This window comes from Anser brachyrhynchus (assembly GCF_964034855.1).
Source record: "Anser brachyrhynchus genome assembly, chromosome: 9".
Taxonomy (NCBI): domain Eukaryota; kingdom Metazoa; phylum Chordata; class Aves; order Anseriformes; family Anatidae; genus Anser; species Anser brachyrhynchus.
Window position 1 is genome coordinate 23,702,624 of NC_137703.1, and position 15,775 is coordinate 23,718,398.

Here is a 15,775-nt window from a genome sequence, read left to right on the forward strand (position 1 = left end):
AAAAACCCCTCCAACAGTGTAACCCATTTCAAGGTCCAGAGGATAATGCAAAATCCCAACAGTATCTATTAGTAAATAATTATATATTTCATATGAATGACAGCTATGCTAACATCTTTAAAATTCCTATGTGAAATGCTTTCACTGCTTTAGTGGGTATTAAAACCCCACCTCACTCAAAGCCAATTTACATTAAATGCAGTACTATAAGAAGAATATACAATGCCTATGCTAGCATTGAGTATTTTATTATCTACATTGAAAATTAAAATATCAGTCCTAGTCACACCTAATGAATGTGTTGACTCTGCACAAGAAAGTGCATTTTTAAAATGAGCCCAAAAGGTGTGGTTGTGCTGGTAGAAGTCACGGGGGGTGGCAGGGGTGGGTGCCCCGGGGGGCTGCTGGCTCTGCTGGGAACGAAGCTGCTGGTGGCCACGTGAAGTGTGCCAGTGGTGTATGCACTGCTGCTGTAGGGCTGAGAGGTAAAAATCACGCTGCTGCTGCTTTCAGAGGTGATTTGTGCTTGTGAAGGAATAAACTCATTTCCAGCTGTTGTAAACAGTCGCTGCATTAAACTAGTTTAAGGATTAACTAGCAAAATGATTGTTTATTAGAAAACAACTGGTGCTTTTGTGGGATCAGTGAAGTTAAACCTCTCAATCTGTTCTGCACAGTTAACCTGCTGATTCAACAGAAAAATCATTTTTCTGCAAGAAACTCTATTTATTTTTGTCATCTGAATTTTCACAGATCCAGGATGTAGAAAATGGCATAGAGAAACAGTTCTTGCTAATTTATGACTTGCAGAAGGCACCTAGGTCCCTACATCAGTTGTCCTTCCATGAGCTAAAATGGTTCCAGCAAACCTAAATGCTTTACTGAGGAACTCCCTGAATAGCCAGGAGACTCTTCCTTTGAGCACTTACCACATACTGCTGCCAGCAGCTAAGTGTCAGGCATAGGCACCAAGCCAGGATGATGGAAATGAACGGTAAAGGAAGATGTAATCTCAAAGTTGATTATCGGGCCATACCTTTAAAATGTGACTTCCTCAGATTTGAGAATGTTTTGGAATGAGCATACATATTTTAAATAGAATATCATGACATAGCTTGTCTTAGTTTTTGTAAAGTAACCAAACTTTTTTTCTTTCTTATATATGTATTTAAATCCCCTTTTTTTCCTATCCCTCTAAACTTTCAGCTAAACAGGTCAAACACATCTTTAGTTCTGTTTTATCTAATCTTCTTCTCAAGACCACATATTCAAACCACCTGGAGTTTGACTGAGTGAGATGGGTCAAATGACTAAAGTCTCAAAGGCTTTTTGACAATAGCAAAGAGTGACTTCAGAAATGATTTTGATGTATTATTGTGTCAAATTAAATAACTGGATGTATGACACATCCAAGTCTCTGACAAAACTGTGGCTGAGCAAGAAGTCCACTGACAGGATAAATGCTGTTAATTCACAGGTTGCAGTAATAAAGTAGGCATTTCTGGGATGGGAACAAGAAAAGCTACAAAATAGGGACAGGCGTTGAAATGCGTTCATTTCATGGTGCATTCCTTTCCGTAAGAGCTAAATTCTGTCTTTGAATTGTCCATAGAGTTTTGATCTGGGTTTGTTTTGGAAAGTCCTGATGTATCTACATTCATTGTACATGTTATTAGGACAGAAATTGTTACCTGTTGCACTTGCTCATCGCTGCAATCATCTCTGTTTGCATCTAAATTCACAAAGCAAACCTGAAATAAGAAAGAAAACAGTAGCTTACAGAGTCACGCTAGAGTGGTAGCAACTCTTTTTAAGTCAATTTATGTTCCTTTTCTACCCTTGTAGTTGAATATGTGCAGTGTTTTCCCAGTGCAAGAAAAGTTAGCAAAGAGAACAGCAGAGCTCTAAAAAAAAGTACAAAAAAAGGGACAGAAGGAAGATTCATGGCTTCATCTGCTCTGACAATTATTTCATCTGATGAATGGGCAAATGTTGCCAATAAATTGTAATACAGAGGTTATAGGAAAAGATACAGGAAATATTGAAAATGCATTTGATCATGTGTCAGAAATTATTCATGTCTTGCTTTTCTAATGAATTCCTCTTTTCAGCCACTTGCTACTAAATCTTTGGAAGTGCAAGTACTGGTATCCGTACAAATTGTGAGTTTCTTCTAGAGTTTTTCCATGTCAGAGAAATACTGTGATATTTTTTCCTAACAAGAAGTTCATAAGCCAATTTGCAAGCAGAAGTTTTCAGGTACTACAGCAGGTAGCTGAGAACAGCTTAATATTTGTTAGGTTTATGTGTGATTCACTGTTAGATACTATTTTTAACTATGAGGTCTTTTCCCCTTCTCTAGTCACCATCAGTTTCAACAACGATTTAGTGGCAGTGAGACTGGCTTAAGCAGCAACTTCAGGTCTGAAAACCACTTTATTTCTGAAGATGTCTTTTTTTTTTTTTTTTTCGTGACTGGAAGGCCATTTTCTCCTCTACCTTTCTCTTTGACTTAAAAGCAAGGACTCTAAAGCCAGGATGACCATCTTGTTCCTGGCTGTTGCACATATCTCTCTCACTGGAAGTTTTGGAGAGTTTTTTCAGTTTAAACCAAAGTCTGGCACAGATTCAGGGTTGAGCTAATGCCAAAACTGTATTCCAAACAAACTGCAGTTCCAGACTTTACATTCTCTGAGTTGAGATTTTTTTTTTCCAGTAAGCTGTAAATATTTCTTTCCCAAACTCAATGTAAAATTCCCCTAGAAAAGTAAAATGCTCTGAATTATGTCCTTTACCAATATTCTTGTGTGAGGCATCCAAGCTCATCTTGTGTGCCTGCTTTTAACCCAAGACAACGTTGGTTTCAGCTTATATATGCACGTACCATATGTACAGATTATGACCATCTGCAGCAACAGCCAGCACAGCAGATGGAAAGATCCAGCCAGACCTCCCATTATGAACCAAAAAAAACCCCAACCTCAGTAAGAAAGCTTTAGCCCTTTAGAATGGTTTAACGGCTTAATGCATCTTTATATGAACTTAAAAACATATTTTCCAACACTTCTACAATTTAAAGAAAATATATTTCTCTGCCTGCGAATGTCAACAATCAGCATGTGCCACAGGCATCTGTGTTTAGTGGCTGGCTGAGTTTTAAGAAATAGTTATTAAAATGTTGAAATTATGGAGTATTAAAAATACCCTATAGCAATACAGCGTGGTAGTTGCATAATGTCCTGAACACATTACAGTTTATCACGTGGACAAAAATCTCTCTTACTTTTCACTGGGGTTTTACATACAGTCATTTTGCATACAGGCAATAGGTGCTTATTACAAAGCATTAGGAAACTACACTGTTGCGCACACACTTTGTTGTTCACAGAAGTGATACCTGAGTCTACAGGTGCACAGCAGGGTGTGTGCTCAAAGACACGTTCATTTGGCAGCTGGGGTAGGAGTACTGGAAGGCATATGGCTGGTTTCTAGTCCTCTCAAGCAGGCTCACTACTGTACCGAAGGCAGGGCTCTTGCTTAGGACCTTTGTTTTCAAGCCCTCAGAAATGTAAGGTCTAATTTTGCACTGGATTAAGTGTAAAGGCTTTATGAAAAAGCTATGTTGGAGCAGTTTTTTCTGTGTATAAGCATTTGCTACCCAGCCATTGGTAGGATGGTGTGCTATATATACACTGGTACTTCCAACAGGGACACTGACAGCCATCCTAAAAGCGTGCCTGTTCCAAGCAGCCAAATAAATCATTATTTCTGTTTCATGTGCTGTGGATAGCATGTAACTCACTGACGCCCCGGGAGAAGAAATAACAACATATGCAGGACTATCTGTTAAAGTCATATCCTGTTTCCTTCATCTACATTTTATTTTCAGACCTCAATGAAATGATTATGTAACACCTACAGCAGTACTGAATCCAGTTTCCAAATACACTTGTCAATTCCATTGACATTGATTTATTACACTGTCTTGTCACTGTAGTCTCTTAGTGCTTTCCTGTTCTGTTCATTTTACAATTTTAATTGTAGGCAATTTTTACACAAAAATAGTTTCAGACCAGTGAAAGGCACTGAAGAACAGGTTTACTTTTTTGTATCCTTTTGCTGTTTGCTTTGAGCTTCACTCTGCTTTGAGTAGGTAGTGGGACTAGATGACCACCTCGTCGTAAATGAACTCTTCAGCTCCATCCTAGCAGGCTCTGCACCACTGCTACAGTCTAGAAAATTCACTGTGAGGATATTAGTTCTTGGAGATGCTTCATTGGAGGTGCTTGAAGAGAACATCACCAGTCTGAAGAATCTCTGTCAGTAGGTGGACTATGACCATATGAAGACAGTATCAAAATGCTGAAATGGTGATGAGAAAATTCAGGTGGCACAAACCACTTCATTCAGACCACTCTGTTGCTGTATATATAACAGCTGATTGCCATCAGCTTTGGACTAGCTCATCCAGGGTCACTAGCAGGCTGGATTTGGTGCCATACACCCCAGCATAGGCTCAACTTCTATGTATGTGCATGGATTTGTGGTGGAACTGTGCAGAACTCACTGTGTTCTGTGCTGTGCTGGTTGCTATATCCATGTAAATGCTGTCCAGAAACTAAGCTTACAGGGACTTCATGTCCCAGGTCTGTGCTGCTCTGCTTCTTCCATCCTCTCTCCTGTCTTCTCTCATAGGGCCAAGTCTATTTAAATGTGCAAGGTTCCAATTCAGACCGCCCAGGAGGGAGTTAGACTCCTTGGTTTGGGACTGCACTTCAATATGCCTATAAGACCGTAAGACTCATGTTTAGCTTCCTACTAACAGAAGTGAAAAAGATAATTAGCCCCAGGAGAGATTATAGGAGAAAAAAAATTCTGAGCAGGCAGTTCCTGGGTGCAAAGTAAAATATGGTTTAAATGCCAAAGCCTGAGGACATGTGGGATAAAAAAGCCTGTCCTAGGAAGGCTGAGTAACTGCTGAGACAGAGGCTGGTAGCAGTTCTGTATACAAAATCAGCCTGAGAGCTGAGGAGAACGCAGTCCTCAAGGGCAAAGAGCTTGAGCAGTGACTGTACCTCCACAGCAAGGAAGGCAAGTTCAAATTGTGTTCCTTGCACCTTAAGCTTTCCCTGGTGACACTCAGTAGTGATTTCATTCTCTTTACAAGTTAGCAACTTAGAGTCCAATGGTGGGAGGAGGAAAAGGGCTGCAGGGCAGAGCAGGGCAGTCGGCCGCCTCTCCTCCTGTCCCTGTCTGCGTAACGTGGGTATGATGCTCTCACAATATAGCTTTTCAATTAGTATTTACCTGACTCTGCCAGTGCCCTTGCTCCTTGTGCCCTGTGTGAGAAACATTCATCTCACATTAATGCAGTGATGTTTTTCTGATTTTTTAAAACATTATCCTTTGAGACCTTGAAGGCCTGGAGTTACGACCACCTTGTTTCCCATCTCTGTGATGGGCTGGTGTTGTCTGTTCTCAGGATGTGGATTGTTTCTTATATGCTAACATCCTACTGGAACACTTTATCCTTTTTTTTTTTTTTTTTTAATTTGCAATTATGAAGGTACTGTTTGTGAAGAGGGTTGTGAAATTTTACAGCAACTATGATTGCTTTGACAGTTGTCTTTAAGAATTTAATGGAGTGTCTGACCTCATTCATTTCTGCTCTCAGCAGTAACTCTGCAATATGATGGCAGTTTTGGAATACTCAGCTCTCTTCTTGTCTTAATTTCATTGGTACAAAAGTAGGAAAACAATACAGTGGCTGTAAACTTACAACAAATATAAACAATATGCTCTAAACTATTAGAGCCAAGTCAGAGTCTCCTGGTTTCTAGAAAGATAGTTTAAACTACCGTAATTTCCCCACATCACAGTAACCAAATATAGTGACTCCAAGTCCTCGCTCACCAGAATGGTGTCTGTTTTGTACAACGTAAAGCTGCACGTTGGGCTCCCTTAGGAGCTGAAGTCAGCAAAAGCTCAAGATAAAAATATTGTTTTACTTCATGCATCTGAATCAAAGCAAACTGTATCCCACAGGAAAGAGAAGTGGCAGTGTGCCATGTTTTGTCCAGAAATGTTGAGTAATCGTTTTTTTCTTTGAAAGTGACCAGCGACATTTACACATTTTTGACTTATATTAGGATGGCATAAAATGCCTTTTCCAGTAGGTTCTGGCAATGCAATGATAGATTTTTTTTTTTTTTTAAGACCATTTGTTCTGATGGTTATCAAAATGCTGATCTGCAAGACTCCCTAAAAGAGCGTGCACTCTATTTTCACTTGAATTATTTATGCCAATGTAAAGTTTAAATAAAAACACTGTGACCTCTTGTGATCTGTAAGGGCCCCTAATTATTGATCTGACTGTTCTTCTTTAAACTTGCAGCTTTTTGAATCTTATAATTCCAATAGAGTTTCAACTGACATTTAATATTTTTTTTCTTACAAGGTCAAACAAAATATCTGCAAAATGATGATTTCTTAATAAATGTTCTAAAATGTCACGAGATTACCCTTTCATTAATAATTAATCTTATAATTTTGGGGATCCTATGAGTTTTTTCACATCTAGGCTTGGTACAAAGAAGTCTTTTTTACTTGAAAGAAGTCTGCTTGTATAAGTTTTTGGGAAGCATGTGGCTTTGGTCATTTTAAAACAATCATTTACTAAGAAAAAACATTCTATAACTGATGCTTGAGCTGTGTATGGATAATGAAAAGCTTCTAGCAGGGTTGCACTGTGACTCAGTAAGACTCTAGAGGATAGAAGTCTCCCTACACTGCAGCTTCAGAAATCAGAGGTCTTGGAGTAACTCCGAGTTTAATGGAAGTCTTGTTACTGACGACACAGTGACCTCCCCAGCAAATACGCATGTGTTGGGTGCAGAACTTCACAGGAATGACCCTGCGTCCATCAAGGCCAAAAGCAACATCCAACCTAATATTTCTATTCTTTGCTTGTCTCCCATAAACAATAAAAGTTTTATGTTTCTACATCACCATTTTAATTTGCAGATTGGGGTCAAAAATAGTCCTTGCTGCAGAAGGAATAAAAAGTATTATGGCTCATGTAAGACTGCCGAGTTAATGTACGTTTCCATAAAACCTTACATTCACATTAGTCTTCTTAAATTATGTTTTTGCTAGGCCTTATGCTTGCTTATTTTCTTCTTTCTATATGCATTTAAATGTCATGTACAATCTTAGAGAACTAGATAATGTAAGCGTGACAGTTAACAAAGTTGAGAACTCTGATTTTAAGGCTGGCCTGAATAAAACAGTGATACATCTAAACCAATAAACCCTAATTTATACCATAATTTAGCTTCATTTTAGTTAATCTCATCTTTTTCCATTTCCTATGTGTTAAGGTTGTTGACATGGAAAAATTATGGTTCCATTAGACCATGGCAGGGGATGTTATTTTCAATGAGGATTTGTTCCTGAGCGAAATAATGAGTATAGATCTGAGATCAGTTTGTGAGTGGCACAGAAGCAAGTTCTGCTCCTTCTCCTCCTTCTGCTTCCTTTGATCTCCTGCTCAGCAGGGCAGGCCATTGGCTGTTACCCAAATCTCAGTACAACCTCGAACAGTATGTCAGTTACAGGACCACTTCAGGAAGCCAAAGACTAAACTTCATAAAACAGTACTTCCAAATTTTAGACACTTCTAGGGAAAAGATTGCATAGAAATTGTTGAAACTTTCAGTTGTCAAAATGCCATGAAGTTTTAACTGTTGTAGCTAACTATAGGGCAGGCTCTGCTAAATAAATGCACTAAAGAACATAAATTATTTAATGGTTTGGAAAAATGATCTCTTTAACAATGAAAGCAAAGTGAAAGAGACTCTCTGCAGCCTTGAATTTCCAATTCTTTGGCAGTCACAATGAAGCAAAGTGAAAGAGACTCTCTGTAGCCTTGAATTTCCGATTCTTTGGCAGTCTTTGCTCAGGCCGTCTTGGTAAGCCAAGAAATATAACTGCCCATAGTCTACAAAGCCAAACAGATGCATTCTTTAATCTTATAAGTAACTGAAGTGGGGAATTACTACAATCTTGGATATATGGAGAACATTGACGGTGCATCAAATGAATGTTCATATTTTTGGGACAGTTGAATATTTGTCTACTATTTCTTAACACATCTAGATAAACACATCTAGATTTGGTAAACTGTTGCTCTAAAGTACTATGAAAATCAACTATTTTTCCTGAAGACATTTGCATGTCATGTAGAATCAAGAAAGGTAATTAAAAAGAATAAGTGCATAAATCAATTCTTCTTATCTGTCCATGTCAGTTCTGTGGTGCACAAAAGAGCGGGCATTTTCAGTGCTTGTGAGAGACAGCGAAGTAAATGCTGTGAAGCCTAATATAAAAATGCAAATGTTTTTGCTAAACAGAGATATCAAGTGAAAATATTCTACAGCAGTGTCTATAGGGGAATGATTAGTTGCAAGTTCCAGCTGTTCCAAGTCTCTGGGGTATATGATTAGCAGGTAGTACCAAAGCATAAGTATATCCATCAGCTGGATGGAAGGAGTAAATTGTATTAAAAACTAGATGTAAGCTGTTAGATCAGAAGTTAAGATAGAAATATCTGGAAAAGTATATATTTAACTGAGTGAGCTAGCTCTTACATTCAGTAATGTTTATCATATCATGATGATACCTAGTATGATATATTTTTTCCCTTTTGTAGTACAATGTTAATGTGCATAATGGTTTAGCCTGTATTTTTCATATTTGTACTGTCATTTGCACTGTGGGGAAGTTCTGCTACAGATTAGTGTCCCCTGAGCATAGATGCCTTTCCTCTGGGCTGCAGCAGAGGGGAAGGGCTAGAGGAGTGGTACTTTGCAGGGCTGCAGTCAAATTCAGCAGCACCAAGGTTGTCACAGCTTCTGAAACAAGTCTCCTGATAAATATCAGCTCAAAGCCTTCTTCAGAAAGGATTTCAGGACTGGGTCCTGTGTATCGGAAATTGTCTCTAGATGACAAACAATCCACTTTGCTACTTAGTGTGATCCTTCTGTAGCACAGGCACACCATACTGTAACTTCTCTCTGCTTTTGAGAAAATGAAGTGTGAACTAATTAAGGAAGGAAACATGGACGTTTGCTGGTGGACTTTTACTGAACTCAAGTATATGATAAATATACATCAATATACATATTAGGAATAAAAATCAAGTTTATAAGATCTGATTAGGACAACGCCCTAAACTCTTTCCTCTCCTCCTCAAGTCCATCCTTGCTCCAGTGCTTTTCTTGCTTCCTGGGATGAGATTAATTTTTTAGCCAATAGTCGTATTTTTCTCCCCTATGACAATCAGCACTTCATCTTATCCTTAACAGCACTGGTATTCAGCCCACAAAAGACCAGCTACAGCTGACCAGTGTTACAAGAAGCAGAAATTTGTTTTATAATGGAAACAGTTTGGTGAAAGTGATCTTAGATATTACCGATAAGGTATGTGGAACTAACATAGTCACTCTAGATATCTCTAGGTGAAGTTGAAGTACAAATAATAATAATAAAAAAGTCTTATTCTGTAAATGAACCAATTGATTCTTTAGAGACTTTCTCACAGAAAACAAACTCTTACCAACACAGCTAGTGGTTTCCACTGCAATTCACAAGATAGCATATCCTGTTCTAGGCACTGAGTTGACAACACATGGCATGGTCTCTAAATTCAGCAATTCACAGTCTCTAAATACAGCCTTAAATCTACTAATTTACAGGAGTTCAGTTACACAAGGGCTACTGAAGATAAGGCACAAATTACTAGGAAGAACAGAACATGAAAGCAAAAAAACAGAAACACTAGTGTCAGAATTGAGGATTAGTCCAGAGTCAGCAGAAATGCCCTCTGCTTTGTGGGTCCTCTCTTAACAGTGTGTTTCAAACCAAGGGCCAATTCCCCAACTTCTCTAGCTCAGTCTTTTGCTATGGCCTTTGCTCCTGCTGTGGCTCACCAATCTCTATTTTCATCATTTCTGACTGAAGTTCTATAATAAAGATAACGTACGCTTTGCCAACAGCTTCTGTCATGTCAAAGTAGGCCTGTAAGGCCCAACCTCTGTTTCTGCTGAAGGAGACTTGCACAGCATCTGTCTGCTCACACACACTTTATAAATTCCAGGGCAGCTCTGCCCCAGCAGTTAGTTTATAAACTGAGCTCTGAAGCAGCAAGATTGCTAGAAAAAGTAGTAGTATTACGTGTTGTTGTGCTTACAAAATGGTGCAGAAACCAGCTGAATTTCTGATGGGGTACATGAGTGCTGGAATTCAAAAGGCTCGCTTACCTATGTAGTAACATTTCAAGGTTAACTTTTTAGCATCTTGAGATGTAAGCTCTGATGGGCACTTTCCCTTCAGAAGAACATTTGTGAAAGTGCGGCCTTGTCTGGATTCTGTGCTGTGCAGGAAGGCGCAGGCTTCACACACAGCCGGTGCGCTTACAGTCTCCCAGCGCCACTTGTACTCATGAGGCCTGTACAAACTTCTATCTCTGGGACCCCTGAACTCTATTATGTAATTAAACAGACGTCAGCCAACAACTTCAAAAGCTACTGCAAGTTGTCACCTGGGCTCACCTAGACTGCGTGTCCTCATAAACTATGTCATGACTGAAAATTAAGATCTAATCTCCAGCACGCAGAATGGTAGCTCTGTGTGGCATACTGGATCCTACAAACTGTGGAGGAGTTGCAAGAACAACGCTGGTGGGGCAGAAGCACCAGTTCCTCCCACTGTCAGCACTGGTGGTGACACAGTCTGTCTCCTGATCAAGGCTACCCACCCTCCTGCCTTCTTCCTTCTTCTCACCCACCTCCCACATACCATCAGGGCTTAAAGTTTGACTTGGAAAAAGCTGAAGCCCAATGCTTAATTTCTGTTGACGGTGTCTGTTGCTGTGGGAGATTGTTTGACGTGGCTCTGTGAAGACACTGGTCCCCTCTGTTTTTCTATTTAGGGCTCTCAGAGACATCAGGGGAGGCTCTGTTGCCAAATGTGTCCCTGAAAGGAGTGGGCCCGCAGGTCTGTCTGCTTTTGCATAAGTGCAGGTTTACTTTGGTGCTGCCCTCTCTTGCCCTCTGCCTATTTTTAGAGGACTGTTTTGTGTAAGCATCCATAAAAATTATCTAAGATATCACCATCCCTGATCCCACAAATTTTTTTGAAAATGAAATCATGAATCACCATGCCTGCCATGCTTGGAGAATATGTTGTTCAGTAACATTAAAAAGATCCATCAAGTCAGTTAATTTGACATCTTAAATACATGCTCTCAAAACCCTAAATGCCACTGCATAATTAGAAAGAAAGGCTTGACTGAACTTCAAGATTTCCTTTTTTTTTTCCCCTTCTCCTTTATTCATTTGCTCCCCCCTCAACTTGGATTTGCTCTTTCATTGCTCTCAGTTGAGCCTGAAATTATTACTGTTGGTAAACAGGCAAACAGAAACTGCAATTAGGCTTCTTTACTGTCGCTGTAATCCTAGGTATCCTCTTTATTCTTAAAAAAAAAATATTAATCAAACTAAATTAACTCTAATTCAACTACTTTGTCAAAATATTTTTATGCACACAAATCCACAGCTACTTTGGGACAATGTTTTGCCTAATTACATGTAGTTTTTGACAGATATAGGTCTTGACACAGTTGAAGTATGATTTATTGATTTCCAGAATCTAGTATGAAATAGCAAAGATAAATCATTTCCTCTCACGGAGTTCTTTAAACACCTTTCAGGGGAGGGGGGGAAAAAGGGGGGATGTGGGAAAGGGGATCTGGTAGAAGTTATCTTTCCCAAATACACTATTTAAGAAGCAAGATGGGAAATTCTTTTAACTATTTATAATGTATAAAGTGATTTTAACTGGAAAGCCTCATTTTGGTGAATTTGACATTGATTCTTTCTAAATGCTTGGAAAAGTTACTTAGAAAAGCATGATTCTACCCATGTTTGTATAGCATCAGTTGAAGAGACCATAAAAGGTCTCAGCCAAACATATTCTGCTGGAATCTGGAGGAGAGGGCCACCATATTAGAACTGTCAATACCATCCCCAGCCCCTGTGTGTCAGGCCAAGTAGCTGCTCTTCTGCACTCACCTATTCGCACAAGCTCTGTATTTTCCAAGCTAGACCACACATCTGCTGAAATTGTGGATGTTTTTCTACTAAGTTAAATAGCAGGAGACAGAAATAAAGATCTTTCTGCCTATGAGTCAGTTAGATTCTTAGCTTTACCATTCCCATTTTTAAGCTCTGAAGCTCAAAAAACCTGAGAGGTTCATTTTACATACATATAAGAATTGCATTTATATAACTGTCAGGAGAAGAAAATATATGAAAAAGACTGGGGTATTTTAGAACAAGCTCCTTAAACAAAGCAAGAGTTTCGTAGCTTCCAATTTATCTTATCTGAAATGACAAGGTTGAAAATTAAAAGGATGTTTCTGGTCTAAACTTTCTTCTAGTGCTAAACAAGCTTCTACCAGAAAAATGACTGCTTTACGGGTAAGCTTCTTAAACCTGTAGCTCCTATGAGAACAGGACTGTGAGGCTCCCTGCCATGCTTTCTGTGGCTAATCCCCTAATTCCCTAATTTGGTCTCATCCCCTAATTTGGGCTCTCATTGCAGTGTGACAGGCAGAGGTCTGCAAGATCCTGCAGTAATGATTAAAGTCAGGGCTTTTGTAGCTCCCAGTTTATCTGTGGAAGAGCAAAGAGATGAGAAATCCTGACATCTAGTTGAGGATTGGATTAGATCCTTCTGGAAGAGGAGCAAGAAAACCTCTCAGCCTGAGCTAGTTTGCAGCAACACTGCCAGGAGCAAAAATTTAGGTAATTTCAGAAGCACTATGTGGTGTGGTTCCTGATTGTTTTCTGACTTATGCTGATACTTCAAGAAAGGAAATCTCTCTACAAAACAGAACCCCCATCTCTGTTTCTCATAGCTGGTGGTAAGTTGTTCTTAATTATGCTAGGAAAAAGAAGTCATATGCTAATATTATGATGATGTAATGGATGCTGTATGGACAGCTGTAGTTGATCACTCAGTTCAAAGGACGTGCGAACATGCACTTTGTATGTACAACGTTCTGAATTCTGGAGAAGAAAACAGTCATGGCAACTAGGTGTAGCAACTAGGTGTAACTTCCATTGAAGATAAGCTTTAAGTTCTGTATGCTAAGAGCTGAGGACCAATACAACAAGGGGCACAAAGGCATTGAGAAGGAATTCCAACTCTAGTGTGTTCTCATGTTCCCTCTCACTCTGTCATTGGGTATGTGTGCTTATCTGTGTTATAAAGAACTGCTCATTTTACTTTAAAGGCGTTTGCTGCAGCCAGCAGCAGGCTGAGCTGGCAAGGAAGCAGTTAGCATAGCTGACTGGGGGCAGATGGGCTTGCACTCACCCAGGCCTGCTCACTAATTTCTCAGCTGTTTTAAGACATAACTGTGCAGTCACATGCTCCCTAATGAAGAGGAAATGAGAATTATTTTAAGTAGGAGTGTGTGCGTGGCTTTCTTGTGCATACAATTTCATAATGTTTAGCATGTGATCTTCATTCAGCTTCTATATTGTGCTTCTTTAAAATATCTCTAAGCAGAGCAGTGAGATTTGTGACACCCACATTATAATGCACGTACAGGAAAAGGCATTGTCCTATAGTTTCTGGGAGAAGGAGATCCCAACTGTTAACAAACTGCCAACTGAAATTTGCTGAGTGTCAGCTAATATTCTATAGTGTTCCCCCACTTTTTTTTTTTTTTTTCTGTTATCACTGTTATTTGGCTTCCTATCGCTCCACCTTTGAGTAGCTTTGGGAAGCAGGCTGTTTTTTGTTTCCTACCTTGCTATTGAATTGGCATGCTGTCATGGGATGGAAGAAGGCAATTAGTTAATTCCCAAGTGTTTCCCTTTCCTGAGCAAAGAGAGAAATACCTACTGAAGAAGGATGTGTTACAAGGGTTCACATCTCCTTTCTGTAGAGATCTGAGCTATTTTGCAAGAAATCAAGAAACTAAAAATTACCAGTTGTTGCTTTTTTGTGGCAAGTATTTGCTTTAAGATTACATTTTTCCCCTCATTAAATATTGGTTTCCCTCCATTGGCTTTCATTTCTTCTTTTTGGAGGCACTAACAGTTATAACTAATGAGTACAGCTCAACCTTTTGGTAGATAGGAGACTGGAAATGGTATAAGGGATGTAGTTCTCCTCCATACACAGTAGAATTTGATCCTTAATACTTAAATGGTTAAAGAGGATCTTGAGTTGAATGTCTTATATGAGATGTTTGGAATAGTATGATAGTGACTCAGGAAAAAAAAAAGCATCCTCTGGAAGACAGAGCTAATTATCCATTAACATTTGGATGCAATGCTTGTCTCACGTTAATTTCCATGCCTGCCAAAATGATTCTGGCAGAGGAACCAGCTGTAAAATGTAGAAATTAAAAAAATATTAGTTTGGAAGTACTAGATACACCACACAGTTGGAAGCAGAGGCAGTGGTATAATACAGGTTGGAGGATTTACAAGCGGTAACCCCAGAATACAAAGAAGCTCAGGTACACCTTCTGCACTGTAACCTCAATAACTCAAAAGGCTTTATGACAAGGATCCCTCAGCTATACAGCGGTACCTTCCTGACCTCACAGAAGTGAGATCAGACTACTGCAAATCAGCAAAAAATAGGACAATGGCACTCTCTGCTCATAGTTTGTCCAGAAGTTCCTTTTATCATAAAATCCTTTACATGAATAGAGGATGACAGTTTCCCACTTCAGCTGTAAGTGGAAAAAGTCTTTTTCCCCCTTCTTCCTTTCTATCTTCATTAGGATGGCCAAAAAATCACATTACTCTCTTCATATTCTAAAATCCAAGGGCCTCTCTCTGGCCAATGTATATATGCTACAGAAACAACCATCTTATTTCTCTGCCATGCTTAGAAAACTGAATTGCTGTGACTTTGAGATAGACTTTTAGGATGTGCATGAAGGAAGAGATGTTAGTGGCTTTTTTAGCTAAAATAAAAATAATAGATTGAACTGTATACCTTTTAATGCCAGGTAAGTATTACATGATTAGTTCAGTTTGTCAATTTGTCTTCTGTCAGAGATCTTGTAACTCTTGTAGAGATGCAGGACACCTGTAACCATGCGTGCTCATTTCTACTTTTGCTCCTTGAAATGCAAAACCTGTAAGTGTTCCTAGTGATGGCATCCCTCCATGGACACTTCTGTGGAGTTTAGTGGGTCAGAACCCTTATACCTGAAACAGGCAGCATGTGCAGATACGGATTTGGGTTCAGAAAGACTGTGTTGACTTGAAAGGCTAAACAACTAAAGCAGTTTAGTGTCAGTTAAGTGGGGCTATTCCATGCCTACTGTATTGTGCCTAGCATCAACCAACAGCTCAAAGGCAGGAACAAAGTAGCAGAAGTCTTTGAGAACATGGCAAAAAGGTAAGGTAAGCCTTTTAAAAATCTCTCTCTGCCTTTGCTGTAAAGGGAGGAGGAAAATGGGCTTGGGAAACAGCACTGTGGAAATGAGTGCCTGAGCACATCTTCTCTTGATTTGCTTTAATCCCCTACATCCTTCACTACCTTGTACATAGGGTTCAAGAGGCTCACTTATGTAAAAATCTGCCCCATGAGCTGCACAACTGCTATCTGATGTGCAGATAGGGTTTCCAACTTCTCTTCCTGCAAGCCCTAATATATTCTTTCCAAAAGGAGACAACCCAGT

At 39.3% G+C, this 15,775-nt stretch overlaps 1 protein-coding gene and 1 long non-coding RNA gene across 11 annotated transcripts in view; one reads left to right on the forward strand and one right to left on the reverse strand.

Moving 5' to 3' along the window:
• LOC308199612 overlaps positions 1-15,775 on the forward strand; it is a 289,413-nt gene that overhangs the window by 24,827 nt on the left and 248,811 nt on the right. The window lies entirely within an intron of this gene.
• The window catches only part of SPHKAP (SPHK1 interactor, AKAP domain containing), a 71,765-nt gene that overhangs the window by 21,281 nt on the left and 34,709 nt on the right, over positions 1-15,775 (reverse strand). For 8 of the 9 annotated variants that reach the window (XM_080604005.1, XM_080604009.1, XM_080604010.1 and 5 more), the window contains one exon: positions 1,692-1,751. The exons of the other annotated variant lie outside the window; for it this stretch is intronic. In XM_080604005.1, coding sequence (XP_080460131.1) covers positions 1,692-1,751 — 60 coding nt within the window. The remainder of the gene's footprint in view (positions 1-1,691; positions 1,752-15,775) is intronic. 9 annotated transcript variants of the gene reach the window in all.